The 22,598-nt window shown below is 41.5% G+C and overlaps 1 protein-coding gene across 2 annotated transcripts; it reads right to left on the bottom strand.

Annotated features, from left to right (window-relative positions):
- Positions 1-605: 605 nt before the first annotated feature.
- On the bottom strand, positions 606-19,128 carry LOC121758724 (kinesin-like protein KIN-7C, mitochondrial). 2 transcript variants are annotated; one of them, XM_042154114.1, is made up of 23 exons: positions 18,920-19,128; positions 18,728-18,825; positions 10,708-10,797; positions 10,395-10,447; positions 9,600-9,665; positions 9,426-9,479; positions 8,647-8,706; positions 7,072-7,150; positions 6,699-6,766; positions 6,151-6,210; positions 5,801-5,905; positions 5,607-5,711; positions 5,394-5,501; positions 5,149-5,295; positions 4,333-4,515; positions 3,991-4,158; positions 3,668-3,907; positions 3,347-3,487; positions 3,076-3,201; positions 2,331-2,423; positions 1,851-2,144; positions 1,014-1,727; positions 606-926 (listed from the first exon to the last, which is right to left on the bottom strand). In XM_042154114.1, exons 1-23 carry the CDS (start codon positions 19,090-19,092, stop codon positions 906-908), a joined length of 3,246 nt encoding a protein of 1,081 aa, XP_042010048.1. In that variant the 5' UTR covers positions 19,093-19,128; the 3' UTR covers positions 606-905. The 2 variants fall into 2 exon arrangements, with proteins under 2 accessions (XP_042010048.1, XP_042010049.1); XM_042154115.1 differs by having other exon boundaries at positions 2,331-2,381.
- Positions 19,129-22,598: the final 3,470 nt, after the last annotated feature.

Below are 22,598 nucleotides of genomic sequence, written 5' to 3'. Positions count from 1 at the left end.
ATTATTGGACTAAATTACTCTTATTATCGTTACCTTGCTCGTAATACAAGAGGACATAAAAATTACTAATCTAATGAATAGTTTATTACATAAATAAATTATGTACTATGTAGTATGCACGAATAACGCATGCATGCATGTATGAATTGGCAACATTATCACGTATCCAAACAAACACATGATATTTACTCGAATACATTTTTATACAAGGCACTTCATCAAATATTACCGTATATTGATTAACAAGTACAAGAAAGATTTAATACTCTTAGTAAGGTAGAGATGTCTCTCTTATCCAAACCAAATTAATTTTTTACTTTATAGTGATTAGTTATAATTTCTTTCTCAAAATACTCCCCAGTCCATAAAAATAGTCTTATTTGTGGACGTCACGTGTTTTAATGAGAAATTGGTAAAATAAGAGAAGAAAAAAATAGATAAAGTAAGAGAGATAAGAAGAAAAAGTAGATAAAGTATATAAAAGAGGAGAAAAAACGGATAAAGTATAAGAGAAAAAAAATTCATTTTTATAAATGCGACTATTTTTTGTGGACACCTCAAAATGACAAAATAGGACTATTTTTTGTGGATAGAGAGAGTACAAATACCCCAATAAAATTTACTCATTTTAGTAAGCACTCGATGCCATTATATCTTTGAAATAACTAACAATGGTCACTCCATGTCCTACCACAGTATTCACTATTTCACATAGGAAGATTGGCAATTACAAATTACTAACAATGGTCTACCAATACATATTTACACGTTCTTACCAGATTTCTGTGGAATTTGAAGTTAGGTGAACTAGTAAGTCCAGGCTTCTTGCACTGAGCAATAAATAAGTGAGTCAATCCCTCATCAGAGATGAGCACCTAAATCCGAGGAACTATGTTGAGGAAGTCCTACGAAAGATAGTCTGAGCCCTGCAAATTACATTAAAAGAACCGAAGCTGATCTCATTGAGTGTCCAAAATATTTTGAGGAAGCAATCCGAAATAATGGCCGCTTACCTTTGATCTCATCTTCAAACCATCGAGGTGTTTGAACTTCCTTTTTTCAGATTGATAGCGCACTTTCAGCTCATCAAACGAGCATGCATCTTCAGCAGTTTCACTTTCCTCATTCTCGTGGAATTTGTTCAGAGTTTGGCCATCGGGAAATGGAAGAACTCCATTCAATTGTCTGGTCTCATCAGAACCAGCAGTAGACTTGCGTATATTTGCAACCAAAACCCACATGTTTGCAAGCTCATTTTCTAGTTTTTCTTCATGCCTCTTTGCTTCTTCAAGTCTCTTTCGCAGATCAGCTTCGACTTTGTCTCTTTCAGATAATGCAGCAACCAAAGAGGCCTCTCTTTGGTGTCTTGCACTCAACTCCTGCTCAAGTTCTTCCATTGATAATCTATCGTGCTGTTTTCTCGAGCATGTATCAGATTGGCTACCACTCACCACGTTTTGCATCATATCAACTGGAGCATACTTTTGGCAGAAGTTTGATTTAGAGCGGGTATCTGTAGCAGCAGCCAGATCTGCAGTGAGTTTGGCGTTTTGGTAGGAAAGCTTCGTTACCTCCTCTGCCAAGTTTCGGAGTTCAACTGCTGCTGCAGCTGCAAGCTCTTTCGCATAAGAAGCTTCCTCGGTCTGCTTTTGGCAGTGAATTTCTAGACCATCCTTATCTTCAACAAGTCTTTCCTTGTCTTGTTTCAATGACTCTATCTCAGCAGCCTGAGATAAAACGGTTGAATGATCAGATTATGAAAGAATAATCATGTGAAGAATCCTAGCAAAGAAACTATCTGCACTATATTCACATTAACCACAAAGGGTACATAAGCTGAAAATACCTACCTGTGCAAGAAGCTGAGACTTTGTAAAGGCACCACAAATGCACTCTTTACCATTCTTATGGTTGAATATAGACCTATTTAAACTTCCAAAACTAGTTGGTGTATTTTTGTCTAAGGATGTTTCGTCACAAGAGTTGAGATCATCACCCCTTCCATTTTTCATATTGAAGGAATCCCCATTGCTGTTCTCCTTGGTGGTGCTGCTATCTGCACTTGATTCTTTATTTGACATCAAGGAATCAGGCTGCTGACTCAAGAGAGAGATGGTTTCTTGCATTTGAGTAGCCTCCATTGTCTAATAACAGACAATAGTTTGTTAAATGTAAGATTATAGTGTAACTGTCAAGTAACTTAAGCAATGACAATAGTCTGCTGTATGATCTTTCACCAATCACTAGTCGCAGCATTATTTAATTCCCATCAGTTCATATACTCCGAAATGAAACTATTGCACAGGATCATCAATATATATTCTACATACCTTAAGTTCAAAAGTTTTCTCATGTAATTGAGTTGCAAGCCTAGGCAAATCCTGCACAAGTGGAAGGAGGGGAGGCCAAGGAAACAAGATTCTCTGAAAAATATCCGTAGTTTTAAGAAAAAAGTTACTCCCTCCGTACACAAAATGTTGTCCATGTTTGACTCGACGCGGATTTTAAGAAATGTGAAGAAAAATGAGTGGAAAAAGTTAGTGGAATGTAGGCCCCACATTTATATATTAGTTTTATAATAGAATGTGAGTGTAATGAGCTGGTGGAAAGTAGGGTCCATTTACCAAAAATGGAAGAAAAAAAAAAGCAAAGTGGACAACATTTCACGGACAGACCGAAATGGCAAAACTGGACAACATTTCACGGACGGAGGGAGTATGTAGTACTACTCATCCACACACAATTCAATGGTTTGTTTATCCTATGTTTGACATTAGGATAAATCACTACAATTTCACATGACTGAAAACATAAGCTTGTGGAGAAGAGACGGGAAAATCAAGGAAAAGGCCATGTGGTTGACTATTTTATGTTGGAATAAAAGAAATAAACTAGATTTTTGTAGTAGAAATTTCTAGAATTAGGTATTAGATATTTTCAGTAGAATTATGTAGACATAGAATTTCTTATATTCCAACATTCTACAACTCAGACCACCCCAAACAAAGATTGTCAGTAAGTTTGCAAACTCATCAGAGGATTATAATGGTTTTTGTCCTTTCTTGGCAGGCTTACCTGAGACGCCCCAAGATTGCTTGAAACATATGGAGATGTCTCCACTGAATCAATCACACGTTGCTCAAGAACTCTTATTTGACGCTTCTTTTCTCTTATTTCATCCTTCAGTTTTTGCACGTTTTCCTGAGTTACAGCGGAATGGAAATGAACATTATTCTCAATTTAAAATGCACTTTACTTGAGGATTCAGAATGTGAATCTAATGTTAATGCTTCTCAATAACATGGGTTATCGTGATATAAAAGGAAAAATGTGCTGATAAACTAACCAGTAGATATGAATCTCCAGGACTCTTAGCCGCTTGCTCTGATAATCTTTTCAAAGAAATGGTAGAAAACGCAACCTCTCCAGCTAACATCTCTATCTGCTCATGGAAAAGGTCCATTTGGTCTGTAATGGTGCTCCCAGTCTACAATAAATTTACCATTGAAGTTCATTTAATTTATTGAAGCCAACATAGAAACATAACTATAAGCTCGTGATAGTTTTAATCCATAAGCACTAAAGATTGAAATGGAGTTCCTTTTTGAAAGACAGTTTCTGTCTAGGTAGCTGACTAGCTGTTATGCATTATCAAACTATATCTCACCGGTGGGAGACGTTGCACACCTATAGCTGCACTGAACAGATCACCTGCTTGAGTCCTATCAGGAAATGAGCCAGCCCGAGCAGCATCTTCTACTTTTCTACTGATTGATCTCCTTTGTGCATCTTTTAGATCACTAAACATAACTCTGGTTTGTGATGATTTTGATGAGGAAGCAGGTGAACCACTTGCAGAACTCTCACGACCAGTATTTAGCAATGTCCCAAACACATTCTCGGGCTTCTGAAATCACAGTGTATAGCATTTATGATGCATTCCAAGATTTGTGCATCAACAACATTCCAAAAAATGCTACAACAATTTACTTTCACTTTGAACCAGTCAAGCATCCCCCTCCTTCTGTTCTTTCTGTAATCCCGGACTAAATCATCAATGTTCGCAGTGTCGCTCCTGCCATCATTCGAAATTTCAGAATCAACACTTCCAGCATCATCGGTAATGCTCTCACGCTTTCTGTCAGGCAAGTATGCTAGCTGCACAAGTAAGGAACACAAACACAATGACATTGCATATTAGATCTTTGAATGAAATATTCGAATTTCAGTACATGGAAATCAAGGCTTACAGTCCCTTATGGGGTGGCTAATCTAATATCATAAACAACATCTTGGATGTCAAGTATACGGAATTAACAAAGATGTTACCACCTCATCTTCTGCAAACGAATGCCTTCGCCAGTGGCTGGTCTTCTCAACACTATTTGGTTGGATAGTAGTTTTTGTGGAAACCAAAATTAGCTTAGTTAACCTCTGTATCCTTCCCATCAAAGCAGCTTTGGCTTGTTCCTCCTCTTCTAATCTCGATTGCAACTTAATCTTGCTTTCTTCCAACTGCAACACGAAGTATTTAAGAACATGGTAATATACTAGCACCATTTTTGGTTCACAAAAAAACATCACTTTCATTTACCATTCAATATTGAAATGCACATCAAATTTCTACCATAGAACTAATCATTGCATTTTAACCGACACCATCCCACCTCTTCATCATTATTCTCTACTAAGGCAGGAAACAAATGCGCATACTACCGAAATGAAAATCAAGTTTAATTATTGATTTCATTAACAGAGGATGTATTCCACATTTACCCTATAATTACACCGAAGAGACAGAAGCACTGTCTATCGGTAACTCTATGGTATAAGTTTTAATTCGTAATTACTAGTGATCACTGACTTTCCTGTCCCTTGTTTTATCTACTTTGTATTTCCAAGGACCCGAAAGAGCATCACTCCTCATTGGAATATGAAGCATAAAATGATAAAATCTCATCCCAACTAGGAATAGGCTCATCTTGGCCCCAGTGTATCCAGTGGAAATATGATACTGACTGTCAATTGCAAATCAAGACCAAGATACTTGCTGAGCAGCGTAAGTTCCAAAACCAGCATATAGAGAAGAAGAAACTATAGTCATAAGCCATATTCTTTTCTCCAGAAAACAATCTAATTGTCACCAACCTGAAGTTTCAGATTAACTAAATCTTCTTGACTTGGTGCTGTCTGATTCTCTTTATCCGTCATTCCGCTCTTTAACTGTTGAAGCTCTTGCTTTAGTTTGGATATTTCTTTCTGATACTTTTTGATGAGAGACTTCTCGTCCAAAATCTGTGCATGAAAGTAAAAGAAGATAATTAAAGCTTTGAAAGATTCCCACAGATACTACTTTCTTTATCTGTGCAATTTAAGAGTTTTGTACACCCCACCTTGTTTTGAGAAGCCTTAATTTCAACATGCTTACTTCGTTGGGCAAATTTAAGAGTGTTATGTGTTTCTTCAGTATTGCTAGAGGCTGGAGTAATTGTACAGATGAGCTGCAAAAAGTTCATGCAAAAAATAAAAATTTTACTAACAGATAACGTTCAACGAAAATAAGAAGTTTTCGGTGTAGATCTACAAACTTATGAATCACAACTTACTGAGACTCGGCCATGACCACTAAGAGATGACTGCAACAACCGTGTAAGTTTTGAATCTCGATAAGGTACATGAGTGGATTTTCCATCCGTTAATTTGGAAATCACCTGGAGAGATGAATGTATTGATCATGTTAACTGAATGTAGTATGACACACAGAAATGGTGAAAAGGATAGGCATGGCCATATGTCTTACAGTGCCAAGAGTAAGTAAGCTTTTATTTATGTAAGAACCCTCTTTTCTCCTTAACCCAGTTGTCTCTGTTTTAGAACTTTCAGATCCTGCCAAGTCAATTAAATGCTATAAAAGATATCAGTGTCCTGCCCAAATAATTGAAAATCAAAAAATAAATAAAAGAGCTTCATCACATTAGACACTCAAACAGCACAAAACTGGGAAAAATAGGGAGAAAAGGAGATGAGAAAGAAGGAAAATTTGTGTATTCAAAACTATTTAAGGTGCATAAAAAATTACAGACATAATTAAAAACAAACGTTGTAGATGAAACCACAGTAGAGTTAGACAATTAGCAGGTTCGAGCATACCAATTGTGACAGTGTCACTTCTTCTCCTTCAATGTCCCCACGTAGGTTGCTTTCAACAGTCTGAGATGAATAAGTTAATAAGATCAAGGAATTAGAGTGTTATCAATTGCGTAGCCACAACTATTGAAATATTTATAGCTTTTGAAAGAGCAAAAGAAAAGAAATAGTCATCATGAGCAAGATATCAAATGATACTACATTCCTTTATCATTGTTCTTATTAAAACCGCATCAAAAGAACATTAAGTCCAAATTATGTCAATGATTGTTCCAGCAAACTCATAACTCATTTATCATAGCAGCTGGTGGTATCAAATAAAACAAACAAGGCAAAAAGACTAGACCTGACATGTTCCTTTTAAAGCCCAACAGTCTATTCCTGAAACCCATGTATCATGTTATCAAGTTATTTATTTGGTTACAGCTTTTCATGATCAATATCTAAGCCAATTCTGCTATTTCCGGTAAAGTACATGCACAGCCCTCAAGATATCAAACTCACAAGCGATTATATGTGAGAAAACGTAAGCACTATAAGAGCTGTAATACCAAAGTGAATATGGTGTGGCTTCTGCTGCTGAGTAAGTTGAAGTTATTAGAACCCACGTGTCTATGCTCTGCATTAATATTGACAGAAAAAACTTAAAATTTCTGTTATCCAGAAAATAATCACAGCAGCAGAACAAGGGGAGATGTTTCCAGAGGTAAATACAGGCATTGAATGTTAAGGATATAAAAGTGGTGGAGAGCAAAACTGCATTTAAGAACAGAACACTTCGTCTGAACAACTGAGAGTCCAGTGACTTTGATCCGCGGACTCTCGCTACTTTTAGTTAAAATTCTTTTTTGTACTTAACACAAGAGAAGAGAAAGGCCTTTTGAAGGAGGGTGTGGATGAGTTTAACATTACGAGTCAATTTACCTTCACCGGATGCTATTAGAGAAAGAGCATGGGCAGGTGACAGTACCACCTCTTCTTTAATTCCTTCCACAAACGTGCCCTACAAAGTTCATAATATTCCTCAATGTCACATTAATTCATATATAAGCAGAACAGTTGATTTCACATTGCATCCATAGCACTGATACTAAACCTGCAGAGCATGAAGCATATGCAAAAACAAATCTGGCAGTGGAGGGTAGCTGATAGAAATAGACATTGGACCACAGTTGAGTCCACCTTTTTTCTTATATGGGGAGAAAATAAGACACTCCCTCCGTCCCTTAAAAATAAGACCTATTTCCATTTTAGCCCGTTACTTGAAATGAAGCTCAATTTGTTTCTTTCCTTGCAACAAGGAAGCTTAAAGGGAACATACTGTTAGCATTTTATGGGAAGTGATCGCAAGCAGTCGTTGGATAAGAAGGAAGAAGGGCCGAGAACTTAAAAGGAAAACTAAGAAGGGAAGAGATATGATTTAAGACGCGTGTTTTTATCATTAACTAAACAGAAGCGACACCACGTCTTCAGAAGGTAGCTGTAAACCGTTGAAACATAAATGAGAAGATAGTGAAATAAATAGCTTAGCTCAATCATATTGTAAGGCCTTCCCAAATATTTTGTTACTGGATATGAGATGACATTCAAAAGGATTCCAGCCAAATCTTTGAGTGTGTATGGATTTCCTTTGAATGGATCATCATTCGTCAGAGATCTTGAGTACTATCACTTATCGACTTGTTAGTTTTATTATATTTAACACATGACAATATTTAAATACAACAGAAGGCAATCCACTAGAAAGAGAAACACTGATAAAGGATAAGGTGGCTGGGTAGGACTCTTAACTGTGGTACAGAGAACAGGGATGCAGCAAACTATCGAGCCATGCACAAAAAATGATTGAAACTAAAATATTACTCCCTCCATCCCCTAAAAATAAAAACTCTCTCCTTTTTGGTCCGTCCCCTAAAAATATAAACTTTCTATATTAAAAAATTTCTCTCTCTAATGAGGTGGGAACCATTTTCCACTAACACACTTTCCTTTCTATCTCTTTACTTTACCAATTTTGCATTAAAACTCGTGCCGTTTCAAAAGTTCCTATTTTTAGGAGACGGAGGGAGTATAACTGAACAGAAATTAAACTACAAGGATAAATTACTCTGAAGAGGGCCACACAACAATGGCTGGTTCTCAAACTAAACTCCTGTCCACCTAAAACTAAGAAATATAAACCTATATATAGGACTCTACTAAAGACTCCAACTCACATAAAACTCTAACTAATTACAGATAACAATTAGAATCGTATTCAATTAACTCTAAAGATAACAACTCAATAAAAATAATAAATAAACTACTAAAATAGAGATGACCGCAAGAGCTATATTGATATCAAACACAGAAACATGAATAAAACTAGATGTTTTTATAACTATTGTCCTTATAATTTGTTGACTTCAGATTGACATATTTGCATTACAACATGATGCAACTTATTCAATAAAATCAAGCAGCATCCAAGAGCTTGAAGCCACTAAAAGACATATATACCTGAGAGTCCTCTCGTATTCTAAGATTCTGTCCAGTGGGATTGAGCAAGTCATTGATGACCTAAATTTTCATGCAGACGTGCAGTAGGTCATACACAAAATTCAGAAACAAATAACTAACAAGTAAGAATATGGAAACTGTAAGAAACCAAGGCTTGTGTTGAATTTTATTATCAAATAGTAAGAATGTGCTTACTTCCAGTTTGGAAACACAATTCAACAATTAAGGTCTGGAAATGCACTTCACTACAACTTTCTGGGTGAATAATATTAGTCCTCAAATCCCAACTCATCTTAACGGAAAATCAAGAATACCAGCACCGACTTTCCATTTTAGTTTTCTGAATATCTACAGCCCACAACCGACTAAGCACAAAATAGTTTGCTTGTTATTTAATTATTCCTGAAATGAAGTGGGAGATTACAGAAGACACCACCCAGAAGGATCCTACTGACATGGCGTTGCTGGATTAGCTAAATGTTCAACTACTTTCAGGGACCCAAAAAAGTCGACCAAACTGCACAATGGTTTGATATGGAAAATATTATCATTTGCATTAACTCCAAAAAAATGCAGCTTAAGGGATATAAGTATATTTTTAAGTAGTTAAGGCAGAGTGCAGTTTAGAACTAACCACATAAAATAGTTGAACTATTATTATCAGCTACAGAAGACAACCTAAGGGAATTCAGTCTCATATCTAGTTCAAATAATCGTACATGAAACAAATAATCAAATACAAATGTGAACACTTCCAACTAGCAAATAACGAAACTAACCTCATTGTATATCTCAAGATATGAAACTCGGAGAAGAAACTCTCGTCCTGGCGTCTAATACAGCATAGCAAAGATAATTCAAATGTTGGAATAAAAGCACTCCTATCTCTTTATTGTGATCGAAACAACAAAACTAGTCATGGTTACAACCCACTTTAAGGTAATAGGACTTACCTCTTGTATAATTCCAAAGACATCCTTAATAGTCTGAGGTATGATTCCTGGTGACTTTTGCTCTCCCTAAGACATAAAAGTAGAGAATTTTCAATATTACCATCAACTTGGGACAATAGAAGTGGACAACTATGTTTGATTTATGGCATTTAAGATATTTGTAAAGCAAAGAAATCTAGCATTATGTGATATTAGCCAGTTGGTGAACATATCTTGCGAGATACGATTTAGAAGATATGGTGCAGTAATTTAGGAGTCTTAGTTTCAATTCGTAATTTTTGTTAGTAAATACTCCCTCCACCCTGTTACAAGTGGTAAGAGAGTGTAAATGTATTGCTTTTTGCTAAAAATGGGAATAAATCACTTGAAGTGTAGTGGGGCAACCAAAAAAGGGAAATCAATTACTTGTAGTGGGAGGGAGGAAGTAATAAGTTAAATTTAATATCTTTGATATGTTTAGTTTGAGTAGGACTCTTAATGTAAACGTCTATATACCGTGGGACTCTCACTCTCAATATGAATAGGTTGAGATATCTTTTGAAGAATGTCACATTTGGATGGAGGAAACACCTGGCCTCGTAAGAGGATTCATTCTTTCCAGTTTATTTATCGAAGTTATTTCATTCAGTCAATTCAGCATAATTTGCAATATTTCCAGTTCGTGCATTTTATCAACATATTTCCTGCATTGTCCATTCTCTCCCTTTCACACCATATGATTATGCAGCCCTGGCACCTAACAATACAGTGCGAAGGAAATGAATATTGTAGGGTTGAAGAACAGTTATCCATTACATGCATAGTATGTGTCTTCCCACTGCTAGTAACACCATACGCGAATACAGTGCCTACAAAAACAAGTAAGCACAAAATCAAAAACCAAAGTCCACATGCAGAAGAAAATATTATTGGTTTTCCTTAGAGAATTGCAGTTTGAGGCATGCTTGCAGTGAAAAATTGTCGATCAAGAGAAGAGGGAAAAGAAGGAAAATATTATGAATTGTTTTTCTGGTTTTTATTTTTAAGGAAAAACTTGTAATGGAATTTAAGATAGGGCAGAGCGATCAACTGCAAATATGTGTTACCAAAACTACAGATAGTAGAGTACCATTTATTCCTTCCATGGCACCATTTACAACATGTTGTGCTGCAACATCATACACCTGGCGAGTAGTTGTTGCAGGACCAAATACTTTGTCTGGGAACACAAGTAGTTTTGATCAGCATTAGTTAATAAGTTATCAACACAAAAGTAGAAGGAACCAACTAAAATATCATTGTTGTTCACTTGTTATACACATGGAAATTTAGAGCTTGTTCTGCAATATCTTCTCATGTTTGCAAGCATTAACAAGCTAAAAAACCTTAAATATCTCAGAAAATTATCAAAAGATTGAAATTAATAAATGTAAAGACGGGGTTTGAGCAGCAGGGCACATTTTCTCAATGTTGGATAGGTTATTAGGACTTTTGACCTCCAGTCTCTCTCATTATAAAGCACTTCAGCTCACTCGTTCGATCCATATTGTTAGCCATAAAGAAAACCTTCTGTTTGTAAACTGTTTTAAAGAAAAATTTGTACCTTTTCAATGAAATCAGATATGGCAAAGAAAGAAGCAATGGATCTCTTAATCTCATTATCGGTCTTCATTTTTAGTATCTAGCAGGCTTAGGGTGTTATTCCAAACACTCCAAGTACTACCTTTATTTTATTTTTTTTATTTGTACATAAATATGAGCTCAGCAGGTCTCATTTCTGACGGGATACTAATTCATCTTTCATCAGGTTCGTCCAGTCCATTAAATTCTAGTAAAAGTATTAGAAACGTTACTTAAACTTATTGAAATTTACTTTTGTCCATATATACACTGCATCATGCATATCAGATTTTCTGTATAGTGTCCAATTCTCACCAGAGATATGCAGATCATAAAGATCTGTAATCTAGTTGGAGCTTTACGGCTACAACTTTGATTAGCTACACATACCATATATAAGAATTTACAAGCAAGTGGTAGACTGTGCATAGACGTAAAACATTACACAACTCCCCATGCAAATTATGAAACTTTTACATCAAAGTTTTGATCTGTTAATTGATTCATAATCAATCACATTCAAGATACTTAAACAAGGAAATTTTACAAAAATTGCGATCAAAGCATATGATACGGGACCCCCGATAACACTCCCAGCGCTGGAGCAAGCCGCAGATGGGGAGCTGGAGGCAGGGCCAGAGGCAACGCAGTCGGTGAGCATACGGCAGAAAGAGGAGTCGACGCCGAAGAGAATCTTGAGGCCGCGAGACAAGCTCAAGCCGCCGAGCAAGTTCAAGAAGTAGAGTAGCGGCAGTTTTACTTTGTTTAGTTTAGTTATTACATAATTCTTTCCTTTGCGTATTTTTATTCCTTTCGAACTTGGTTTAAATTATTGTTGAGTCGGGCCTGAATTATAAGCCCCATTCGGGTTTTCTTTGCGGTTCTTTCCCGAATGCTTAAGTTAGGTCGAACCGTCCTAGGGTCCTTAGTATAAAACATGGGATTTCATTAACTTTGATTTTTATGAATGAAATATTTTCCCTAAACCTATCTTGTGCTACAAGAAAATTACTTACGTCTCTTTGGCTGCGGAGTGGAAGACGTCCACAATTCAGCCAAATTATTGAACAATCCCGCGGGGATTGATCGTTGTTCCTCGGAGAAGGAAGACAACGGAGCCGTTGCGGAGAACGTCCGTAACATCTGGTGCTTTCATTCCGGTAACTCATCACCAGCCTTGTCACACAGTTGATGGCGTCGGACTTTCCGCTGGAGGAATCAACCTCGGCGCTGCAATTGGGGCCGGCGCGACAGAGGAATCCAGGCGAAGTTGGGGGGAAGCAGCAAGCGACAGACCCAGTCACATTAGGGTTTGCGCAATTGAACGCGCGTTTCGATAAGATGGATCGTCGGGTCGACAACTTCGAACGACGACCGACGACGCATGTAGACGGCCACGAGACCGAATGGGATGACGCCGACCATGAGTGGGAGGAATACCGCGGGAATGGTCGGAGCGTACGTGAAGAATATGACCGCCCCTACAGCCACCAGGGTCGAGGTCGTGGACGACCTTATCGGGTTGGTCGCGGTGATCGTTTTGGGGAGGGTCTGATCCGGGGCAGGGGAAGCCGTCCTTTTCAGCGCCGTGGTGATACAGGGAATAGAACGGGTCGCCGTCGGGATCATTGGGACCCACCACAGAGGCACGATGAGTGGGATGACGATGCGTACGAGGATCGTGCGGTAACCTGCTGGGACCCGTCTCAGCGCCGGGAGCGTTTTAACCGCCGGGGGTTTGATTATTCTTCAGGCGTGAAGATGGACGCCCCACACTTTAATGGGACAGATGCGCCAAATTGGATCTCCCGCGTGCAATACTATTTCGATCACAAGCGGATTCTGGAGACGGAGCGCTTGCATTATGTAGTAATGCTATTTGACCCTCCTGCTTCAGAGTGGATATTTAACTATCGAGAGACCAATGGCTTTGTTACTTGGCCAAAATTTTTGGACGATGTTAGACATCGATTTGACCCTCAAAGCTTCCGAAACTACACGGGTTTGATCGCCAAGCAGGTTCAGACGTCCACCGTGGCTGACTATCACGCAACGTTCGAACGGTATCTCAATCGGGTGACCGATTTATCGGAATCAGCCTTGATTCCAATTTTTATTCAGGGGCTAAAGCAACCTCTGCAAGAGAAGGTCGAATTGCAGAGCCCGGAGTCGTTGGCGAAGGCAATGGCTTTAGCGCTGCGCTTAGCCGCAACACAGGAGGAACGGCCGCATCACACGTTGTCGTACCCGCGCCGCCAGTGGCCTGGCAAGGAGCAAAGGGCCACCCCGGTCCCGGGTTCTCACCAAGCTTCCGCGCCTCAGCTGCATGATTCGCAGGGCCGGGACTCGGACAAATCGCGAACGTACCCAATCAGGGTGTCTAATGCGGAAAAATCGGAGCGAGCACGCCGAGGACTTTGTTATCATTGCCCCGAAAAGTGGGTCGCAGGCCACATGTGTAAAGTGAAGTTGCTTTGTTATATGGACGACGAGGTTGACAACCCGCAGGAGGAAATTGCGAGAGAGCAGGTTCCAGAGGAGGAATTAATTACTGCGGATTTATCGCACCTTCACGCCTTAGATGGCCGGGGGAGCTCGAAACCATTTATTGTACAGGGGACACTGGGTGACACCAACGTGCGGGTGTTGATTGACACAGGGGCGACACTGGACTTCCTCCATCCGAGAATTGCGGAGATACTCCAATTGGAACTAACACCAATTAGACCGTTCCGGGTGCTAGTGGGTAACGGCGCCTCCTTGCTTTGTACCCAAATATCGCGTGGCACGAAGCTAACTCTGCAGGGTAATGTATTTGTGGTGGATCTCCACATTCTCGCTCACCATGGACCGAATGTGATTTTGGGGATGAACTGGTTGGAATCGCTGGGGAAGGTGTCAGCAGATTTTGTCAGAAAACGTTGGAATTTACTCAAGGGGATCGGACAGTATTTTTGCAAGGATTGATGCCCAGACCGAAACAGATTTCCCTACACTCGTTATACACATTAACTACACAGCCGGCAGACCACGAGTTTTATGAAATTGTGCCGATCGACAGTGCGACCGAGCCGGTTGCAGCCGGTGGCCTGGAGTGTTTTCCTCCTGACCTGCCAGCCGAAATTCTGGGGGTATTGACGGCGCACCGGGCGGTGTTTGAGCAGCCCCGTGGCGTGCCCCCGACCCGCCTATTCGATCATCGGATTCATCTTTTGCCAGGAACAAGGCCGGTTAATGTTAGACCTTACAGGTACCCCTACTTCCAGAAGACTGAAATTGAGAACCAGGTGCGTGATATTAGCCCTTTCTCATCCCCGGTGTTGTTGATCCGTAAAAAGGACGGCACTTTTCATTTTTGCATTGATTATCGTGCTCTCAATAAGGCAACCGTCCCGGATCATTTTCCCATACCTACGGCGGAGGAACTTTTTGACGAATTGGGCGGTGCAAAGTATTTTACAAAATTAGATCTTCGCTCAGGTTATCACCAAATTCGAATGAGTGAGGATGACATCTTTAAGACAGCCTTCCGGACTCATGACGGCCATTTCGAGTTTCTCGTGATGCCTTTCGGGCTAACAAATGCACCGTCCACTTTTCAGGCGGCGATGAATGCTATTTTCCAGCCGCTCCTCAGACAGTGTGTTATTGTCTTCTTCGATGATATCTTGATTTACAGCCCGACCCTCGAGTTGCATGGCCGGCATTTGGGGGCAGTTCTGGAACTGCTCCACGCGAATAACTTCTTCGTCAAACTCTCCAAGTGCTCGTTCTGTAGTGTGTCAGTGGAGTATTTGGGGCACATCGTTGACGACGGCCAACTCAAGGCTGACTCGACCAAAATACAAGCGATGACGGCGTGGCCTACGCCGAGAACAGTGAAATAGCTACGAGGCTTCTTGGGTTTGACGTGCTATTATCGCCGTTTCGTCGCTCACTACGCAATGATAGCGGCACCCTTGACGGATTTGCTTAAAAAGGAGGCTTTTCGATGGTCAACCGAGGCCGAGACCGCCTTTGCTGCTCTAAAGACGGCGATGACCTCGGCACCGGTCCTACAACTACCAAATTTCAACTTGCCTTTTTGTGTGGAAACAGACGCTTGCGAGGTGGGAATTGGCGCAGTGCTAATGCAGCGCGATCATCCGATTGCGTTCTTTAGTAAGAAGTTGGGACCTCGCAGGAGAGTAGCATCTACGTATCATAAGGAACTATATGCTATTGTGGAGGCCGTGCAAAAATGGCGCCAATATGTATTGGGGCGCGAGTTCATTATTCGAACGGATCAGAGGAGCCTAAAAGAATTATTACAACAGGTGGTGCAGACACCGGACCAACAGCTTTATGTCCGGAATCTTATGGGCTACAAATTTGTGATCGAATATAAGCGTGGAACCACGAATAAGGCGGCAGACGCATTGTCCCGTCAACATGACATGCCGGGGGTGCAGTCCGACGAGACCTCCAGGGATACTTGTCACGTCACGGACACTGCTGCCGTGACCGAGGTCCAGCTACTAGTAGCCTTCTCCAGACTCGTGCCGGATATAATGCGAGTTCTGCAAGAGGAGACCGCATCACTACCCGAATTGGTGGAATTAACGGCTAGGATCAAGTCTGGCGATGCCCCCTCACATTTATCGTGGGCAGATGGCCTTATATATTTTCATCACAGGGTGCTCGTGGGCGCGGAGTCCAAGGCGCGGCGTACGTTACTGTAGGAGCACCACTGCTCGCCAATTGCGGGGCATCCCGGGCACGAGGGAACATTTGGTCTGTTGGCGGCAGGATTTTTTTGGCCGAAAATGCGCAAAGACGTGGTGACATTTGTGAATGAATGTGTGGTGTGTCAATCCACAAAATACTCTACACGCAAGCCGGCAGGGTTATTGCAGCCACTACCGGTTCCATCGCAGGTTTGGGAGGATGTGTCAATGGACTTCATTACCGGGCTTCCACAATCCCGCGGGTATACGGCCATCATGGTGGTGGTGGATAGGCTTTCAAAGTATGCTCACTTTGCCCCCCTTCCCACCAAATTCGACGCCCTACGGGTAGCGCAACTTTTTGTGAATACGGTGGTCCGGCACCACGGCTTCCCTAAGACATTGGTTTCAGATAGAGATTCGGTTTTCCTTAACGCAACCTGGGAGGAAATGATGCGTTTGAGTGGCACCAAACTTCATTTTTCTACAGCTTATCATCCGCAGTCGGACAGGCAGACGGAGGTCCGTAATCGGGGTTTGGAGCAATATCTGCGGGCGTTTGCTTCCGATAAGCCCTCGAAGTGGACGAATTTTCTACCCTGGGCTGAGCTAGCCTTAAATTGTTTTCATCACTCCGCGTTGGGCACGTCGCCTTATCACGCCTTGTATGGGAGAGAGCCGCCCTCATTAGTCACGTCCCCACCATCGGCAAAGACGCCGCCTAACGTGGCGGATATTATCAAGCAGCGAGGGGAGCTATTGGTGACCCTACGTCAAACCCTCTTGCGAGCCCAGCAGCGGATGGCGGATGTAGCGAACCGACACCGCCGTCACGTGGAGTTTGAAGTCGGGGATGTAGTTTGGCTGAAGCTGCAACCTTACCGGCAACACTCGGTTGCGAAGCCCTTGTCGGCAAAGCTAGCCCCGAGGTTCTATGGCCCGTTCGAGATTGTGGAGAAGGTGGGCCCAGTGGCTTACAAATTGCGTCTCCCGGAGGGAAGTAGAATCCACAATGTGTTTCACGTGAGCCTGTTACGGGAATTTGTGGCGGGGGACGGTGATGTAGACGGGGTGAAACTGCCGCCAGAGTTCGTTGGGGATAGGCCGGTGGTACGACCGGTGGCAATTTTGGAGGAACGCGTCAGTTGGCGTGAGGGACGACTAGAAAAGTAGTGTCTGGTGCAGTGGGAAGATGATGCTTCCACGCGCCTACGTGGGAGCCGATAGAAGCGATTGGTAGGCGGTTTCCTGAGGTTCGCCTTGTGGACAAGGCAATTCTTAACGGAGGGGGGGTTGATACGGGACCCCCGATAACACTCCCAGCGCTGGAGCAAGCCGCAGATGGGGAGCTGGAGGCAGGGCCAGAGGCAACGCAGTCGGTGAGCATACGGGAGAAAGAGGAGTCGACGCCGAAGAGAATCTTGAGGCCGCGAGACAAGCTCAAGCCGCCGAGCAAGTTCAAGAAGTAGAGTAGCGGCAGTTTTACTTTGTTTAGTTATTTCATAATTCTTTCCTTTGCATATTTTTATTCCTTTCGAACTTGGTTTAAATTATTGTTGAGTCGGGCCTGAATTATAAGCCCCGTTCGGATTTTCTTTGCGGTTCTTTCTCGAATGCTTAAGTTAGGTCGAACCGTCCTAGGGTCCTTGGTATAAAACAGGGGATTTCATTAACTTTGATTTTTATGAATGAAATATTTTCCCTAAACATATCTTGTGCTACAAGATAATTACTTACGTCTCTTTGGCTGCGGAGTGGAAGACGTCCACAATTCAGCCAAATTATTGAACAATCCCGCGAGGTTGTCGCGGGGATTGATCGCTGTTCCGCGGAGAAGGAAGACAACGGAGCTGTTGCGGAGAACGTCCGTAAGGCCATCCACAATAGGCGCCCAGCGATCGCCCAGCCGAGCGCCGGCGCTGGGCGGTTCGCTGGGCGATCTATTGCAGCCGCCCAGCGGGCGATTGGAGAGAGAAACCGCGCAGCGCTGGGCGGTCGCGTGGCGCTGGGCGGTCCGTTCGGCGCTATTGCAGCGCCCGGATCGCCCAGCGCACCGCCTAGCGCGAAAAAATAAATTTTTTTTTTTCGAAACACTATATATACGCGCTTTGTTCGTCATTTTTATTAATATTAGTGAATTTTCTCGTTTTTGTGGCGTAAATTTAATTCTGTATATTGTGTGATTGTTAATTATTTCATTTTGTATATATTTGTTAATAGTGATTTGGATAGTATTATTAATGTTTCCCGTATATGTCTCGTAAATTAAATTCCGTATATTGTGTGATTGTTAATTATGTCATTTTATATAATTGTTATTAGTGATGTGGCTATTGATGTGGCTGGGCTATTTATGATGTGGCTAGGCTATGGCTGGGCTATTTATGATGTGGCAGGAGGATTTTTAGTGCTGATGATGTGGCAGTGGCTAGGCTATGGCTGGGCTATTGCTGGGCTATTCCTATGGTGGATGGCCTAACAGCATACCAGTTATTCTAGTGAACAGAAATGGTAAGAACTGGCATGAATTCTGCTCCATTTATTTATCGATTCCGGTTAGACATTATATTTGCACAAGTGAAAGACCCCACCGTCTACATAGAATAGCAAATAGCAATAACTTCCTCTTTTAGAAAAACAATCAATCCATAGCCATAGTCCCCTCACAAGCAGCATGTAAAGCCTATTGATTCCAGACTTCACCCGTTAGGGCTCACTTGAGTCCGGTACTCATTAATCTTACAAAGAAAATATGTCCATTATCGTTCACAGCAAATGTGTGCTCATAAGAGAGAGAGAGAGAGAGAGAGAGCAGGGACATACCAAATCCATACGAAATGTCGGATTTGATCTCATTCCGCACAGTATAATCTCCATCTGCATACCACGCCACTTCATCACCTTTACCAATCTCCCTAGCACTGTAAACAGCAAAACACAAACAAATCATCCAAAATCAATAAATTCATACAATAGAAAATAGGAAATTGGCATAAAAATCGAGAGTCCTTCAACCTGAGAGGTCGGAACCGCACAGTGACAGTGACATTCTCCTTAGCTTTGGCGGGAGGCGGCGGAGCTGATTGTCGCGAGGACGGAGTGGCGAGACGGGAGGGAGGCGGGGGAGGGGGTTTACGGGAGCGGAAGGGGGAGATAGAGGAGCGGCGGAAGGCGGAGGCGGAGGCCATTGGTGCAGAAGTCGAGAGCCGGCTTGATTTTGCCGCCCGGAGTTTCCAAAATCAAAATATTTGGAGGGGGGATTTCGATTTTTTTTAATTCAAATGGGATAGGAGTGGGACCCGCCATTAAAAGGAATAAAACTTTATACATTCGACTTTTTTATTTTGATTTTGTGTTTGTTTGTTTTATTTTTTTTGGGGGGGGGTGGTTTCTCTATACATGTTCACGGTAAAAAAAAGGCATGAATCTGAATCGGCCCGGCATATTTGACAGTTCAGGTTTACGGTCCAAAATTGTCGGTTTTGGCTACGCTTCAAACTGTCAATATTTTGCCAGCTCCGGTTTGGAACCGATGATTTCTCGGTTTTTTTAAAAATATAGTACTATTTTAATCAATTTTTACTAATCAATTGGTCATACTTAAAGTTAAACCTTTTGATATGTTGGACGTGGGCTTTTTAGTTGGAAGAGAGTGTATGATACGATATTTTCCCATATCTTCCCATATATTCCATATCTTCTATTTAGTTATCTTTTGATTCATAGTATCTTTTCATATATTATTTTCTTATTCGGTAAGTTAGGACTTAGTATTATAAATAGGGCAGAATGTAATCATTTGAATGATCATGAATGAAAATATATTATTTGCCCACACCCAACGTGAATTAATCAAACCCTAGTTCCATCGCTGCCCGACGGAGGAGTTCCGCGCACAGCTAGAACTAGAACTACCGCCGATCCTGTCGCAGGACGCCGGAGAATTATCTGTAACTTAGATTCTGCGCTGCCCGACGGAGAGGACTCCCGCGCACAGCCGGTTTTTGCTACCTCCAATCCTTCGCTAGGACGCCGGAGAAAGGGGATACGACAAAGGGTTGTATCAACTGGTGCTTTCATCGGTTTACTCATGTCCCGCTTCCATAGCAACGGGAAATCATTGTGGGGGGGTCACTGCCCCGACACTTTTCCAGAGGGTGCTTCCCGCTGCACTCACGTGGGAAGCCGTCGCTACAGGTCAGACTTTCAGCAAATTTGATAGGATAAACCCCTATCGGGTTGATCGGCGTCCTTAGATCGGCGATCGATAAATGTCTGTCGCGGGCAAGTGCCCGTCGAGCAAGACGGGTCTCTCACTTTGGAGAAGAGAATGAACAATAATATTGATATTCTTGATTGATTTCTCAAATGATTACAATAACTTCTATTTATAATGCTAATAACTAACTTACTTGACAAGAAAACAAAGATATGAAAAAGATACGCAAATAAACAAAGATGTGGAAAAGATACGCAAATCTCTAATTTAACTAACTAAATAATGCTCGTATCAACTCCCCCACGGTTGAAATCCACCTTGTCCTCAAGGTGTGAACTACGACACAATGAAGAGAGTCGAAAACATCAGAAACCAAATCTGGTGCTGTGCGCGGAACATCTTCCGTCGGGCAGCGGGGCAACGTCGGTTCGAGATGGTGGGAAGGCATAACTAGTTGTTGTGCGCGGGTGGATTCCCGTCGGGCAGCGACGTAGCTATGATTCGATCGGTGTGGCTAGTTGCTGTGCGCGGTGGATTCCCGTCGGGCAGCGACATAGCTGTGATTTGATCGGCGTGTTGGAAGGTGAGATCGCAATGAAAGCACCAATTTGATAGGATAAACCCCCTATCGGGTTGATTGGCGTCCTTAGATCGGCGATCGATAAATGTCTGTCGCGGGCAAGTGCCCGTCGAGCAAGACGGGTCTCTCACTTTGGAGAAGAGAATGAACGATAATATTGATATTCTTGATTGATTTCTCAAATGATTACAATAACTTCTATTTATAATGCTAATAACTAACTTACTTGACAAGAAAACAAATATATGAAAAAGATACGCAAATAAACAAAGATGTGGAAAAGATACGCAAATCTCTAATTTAACTAACTAAATAATGCTCGTATCAACTCCCCCACGGTTGAAATCCACCTTGTCCTCAAGGTGTGAACTACGACACAATGAAGAGAGTGGAACTGCATAGGTACGAAGTGCTCAAGAAGCAGGGCAGAGTCGACTCGTCGGACTCGGATTCAGAGGAATCGTCGTCTGGGGAGGAGGAGTTGAAGAAACCGAGTAAGAAGACTGACGCCAATTTTTTTGAGGCGTTGATTAAGGTGAAAAATCAAGACCCGATTTTGAGGGAGCGAGATGCGAAATTGTTCGAATCCGATGACGAGGATAGTGATGAAGAGGAGGATACTGCAAGTATGAAGAAGGGGAAGCCAATGTATTTGAAAGACGTCGTTTCGAAGCAATTGATTGAGGCGGGCCCAGAGCTAAGTGATGGAGAGGATGGAAGTGGGAATGATGGAGAGAATAATAAGTTGAAGAGTTATTCGCAAGAGCAGGAGGAGCTGAGGAAGCAGATTGTGAAATCTCTGGTGGAGGGGAAATCGGATGATGATAAGGAGCTGCCACATGGAGGATGGATGAAGGGCTTGCTAGCCACAAAGACATTTAACATCGGGCTAAACATGCCGGCAAAACCTGTTGTGTTCACGAATGTTCAGGAATTTGATGGGGATTACTATGTCAGGAGACGTTTGCCTATTTGGCGTGTGTTCGATCCAGGAGGAGACACCTCACCAAAGCTTTTGCTTCCAACTATCGTCGTTGCTTCGTAATTTCCACCTTGAGGACAAGGCGGATTTCAACCGTGGGGGAGTTGATACGATATCTTCACATATCTTCCCATATATTCCATATCTTCTATTTAGTTATCTTTTGATTCATAGTATCTTTTCATATATTATTTTCTTATTCGGTAAGTTAGGACTTAGTATTATAAATAGGGCAGAATGTAATCATTTGAATGATCATGAATGAAAATATATTATTTGCCCACACCCAACGTGAATTAATCAAACCCTAGTTCCATCGCTGCCCGACGGAGGAGTTCCGCGCACAGCTAGAACTAGAACTACAGCTGATCCTGTCGCAGGACGCCGGAGAATTATCTGTAACTTAGATTCTGCGCTGCCCGACGGAGAGGACTCCTGCGCACAGCCGGTTCTTGCTACCGCCGATCCTTCGCTAGGACGCCGGAGAAAGGGGATACGTAGTAGGGTCGTATCAGTGTATTGGATGATTCTATTTTATAGCTTTACATTCTTGGATGAGTTTGTTCTTTCTTTCAACGTGGGATAAAAGTCATTATTTATAACTACATGAAGATTTCCATCATTCTTTGTCAATATTAGTACTCCATCTTCTATTATTATAATTTATCAACAAATATTATTACACATCTTCTATTATTATAATTTAACAATAAATATTATTACATGGAGTATTATTCTTTAATTCTTTATCATTATCGATTCGTTTATGTGTATAAATTTATGTAGTGTTAACTAATAAATACTACTACACGTTAAGAGAATAATTATTATACAAATTGTATTAATCTATCAATAACTGGGGGTGCGTTATATTGCTAACTTTTCTTAAACGCAGTGTATTAAAAATGTCAAC

Source organism: Salvia splendens, chromosome 12 (genome assembly GCF_004379255.2).
Source record: "Salvia splendens isolate huo1 chromosome 12, SspV2, whole genome shotgun sequence".
Taxonomy (NCBI): Eukaryota; Viridiplantae; Streptophyta; class Magnoliopsida; order Lamiales; family Lamiaceae; genus Salvia; species Salvia splendens.
The sequence above is the reverse complement of the archived record's forward strand: the minus strand, read 5'-3'. Positions and strand labels throughout refer to the sequence as shown.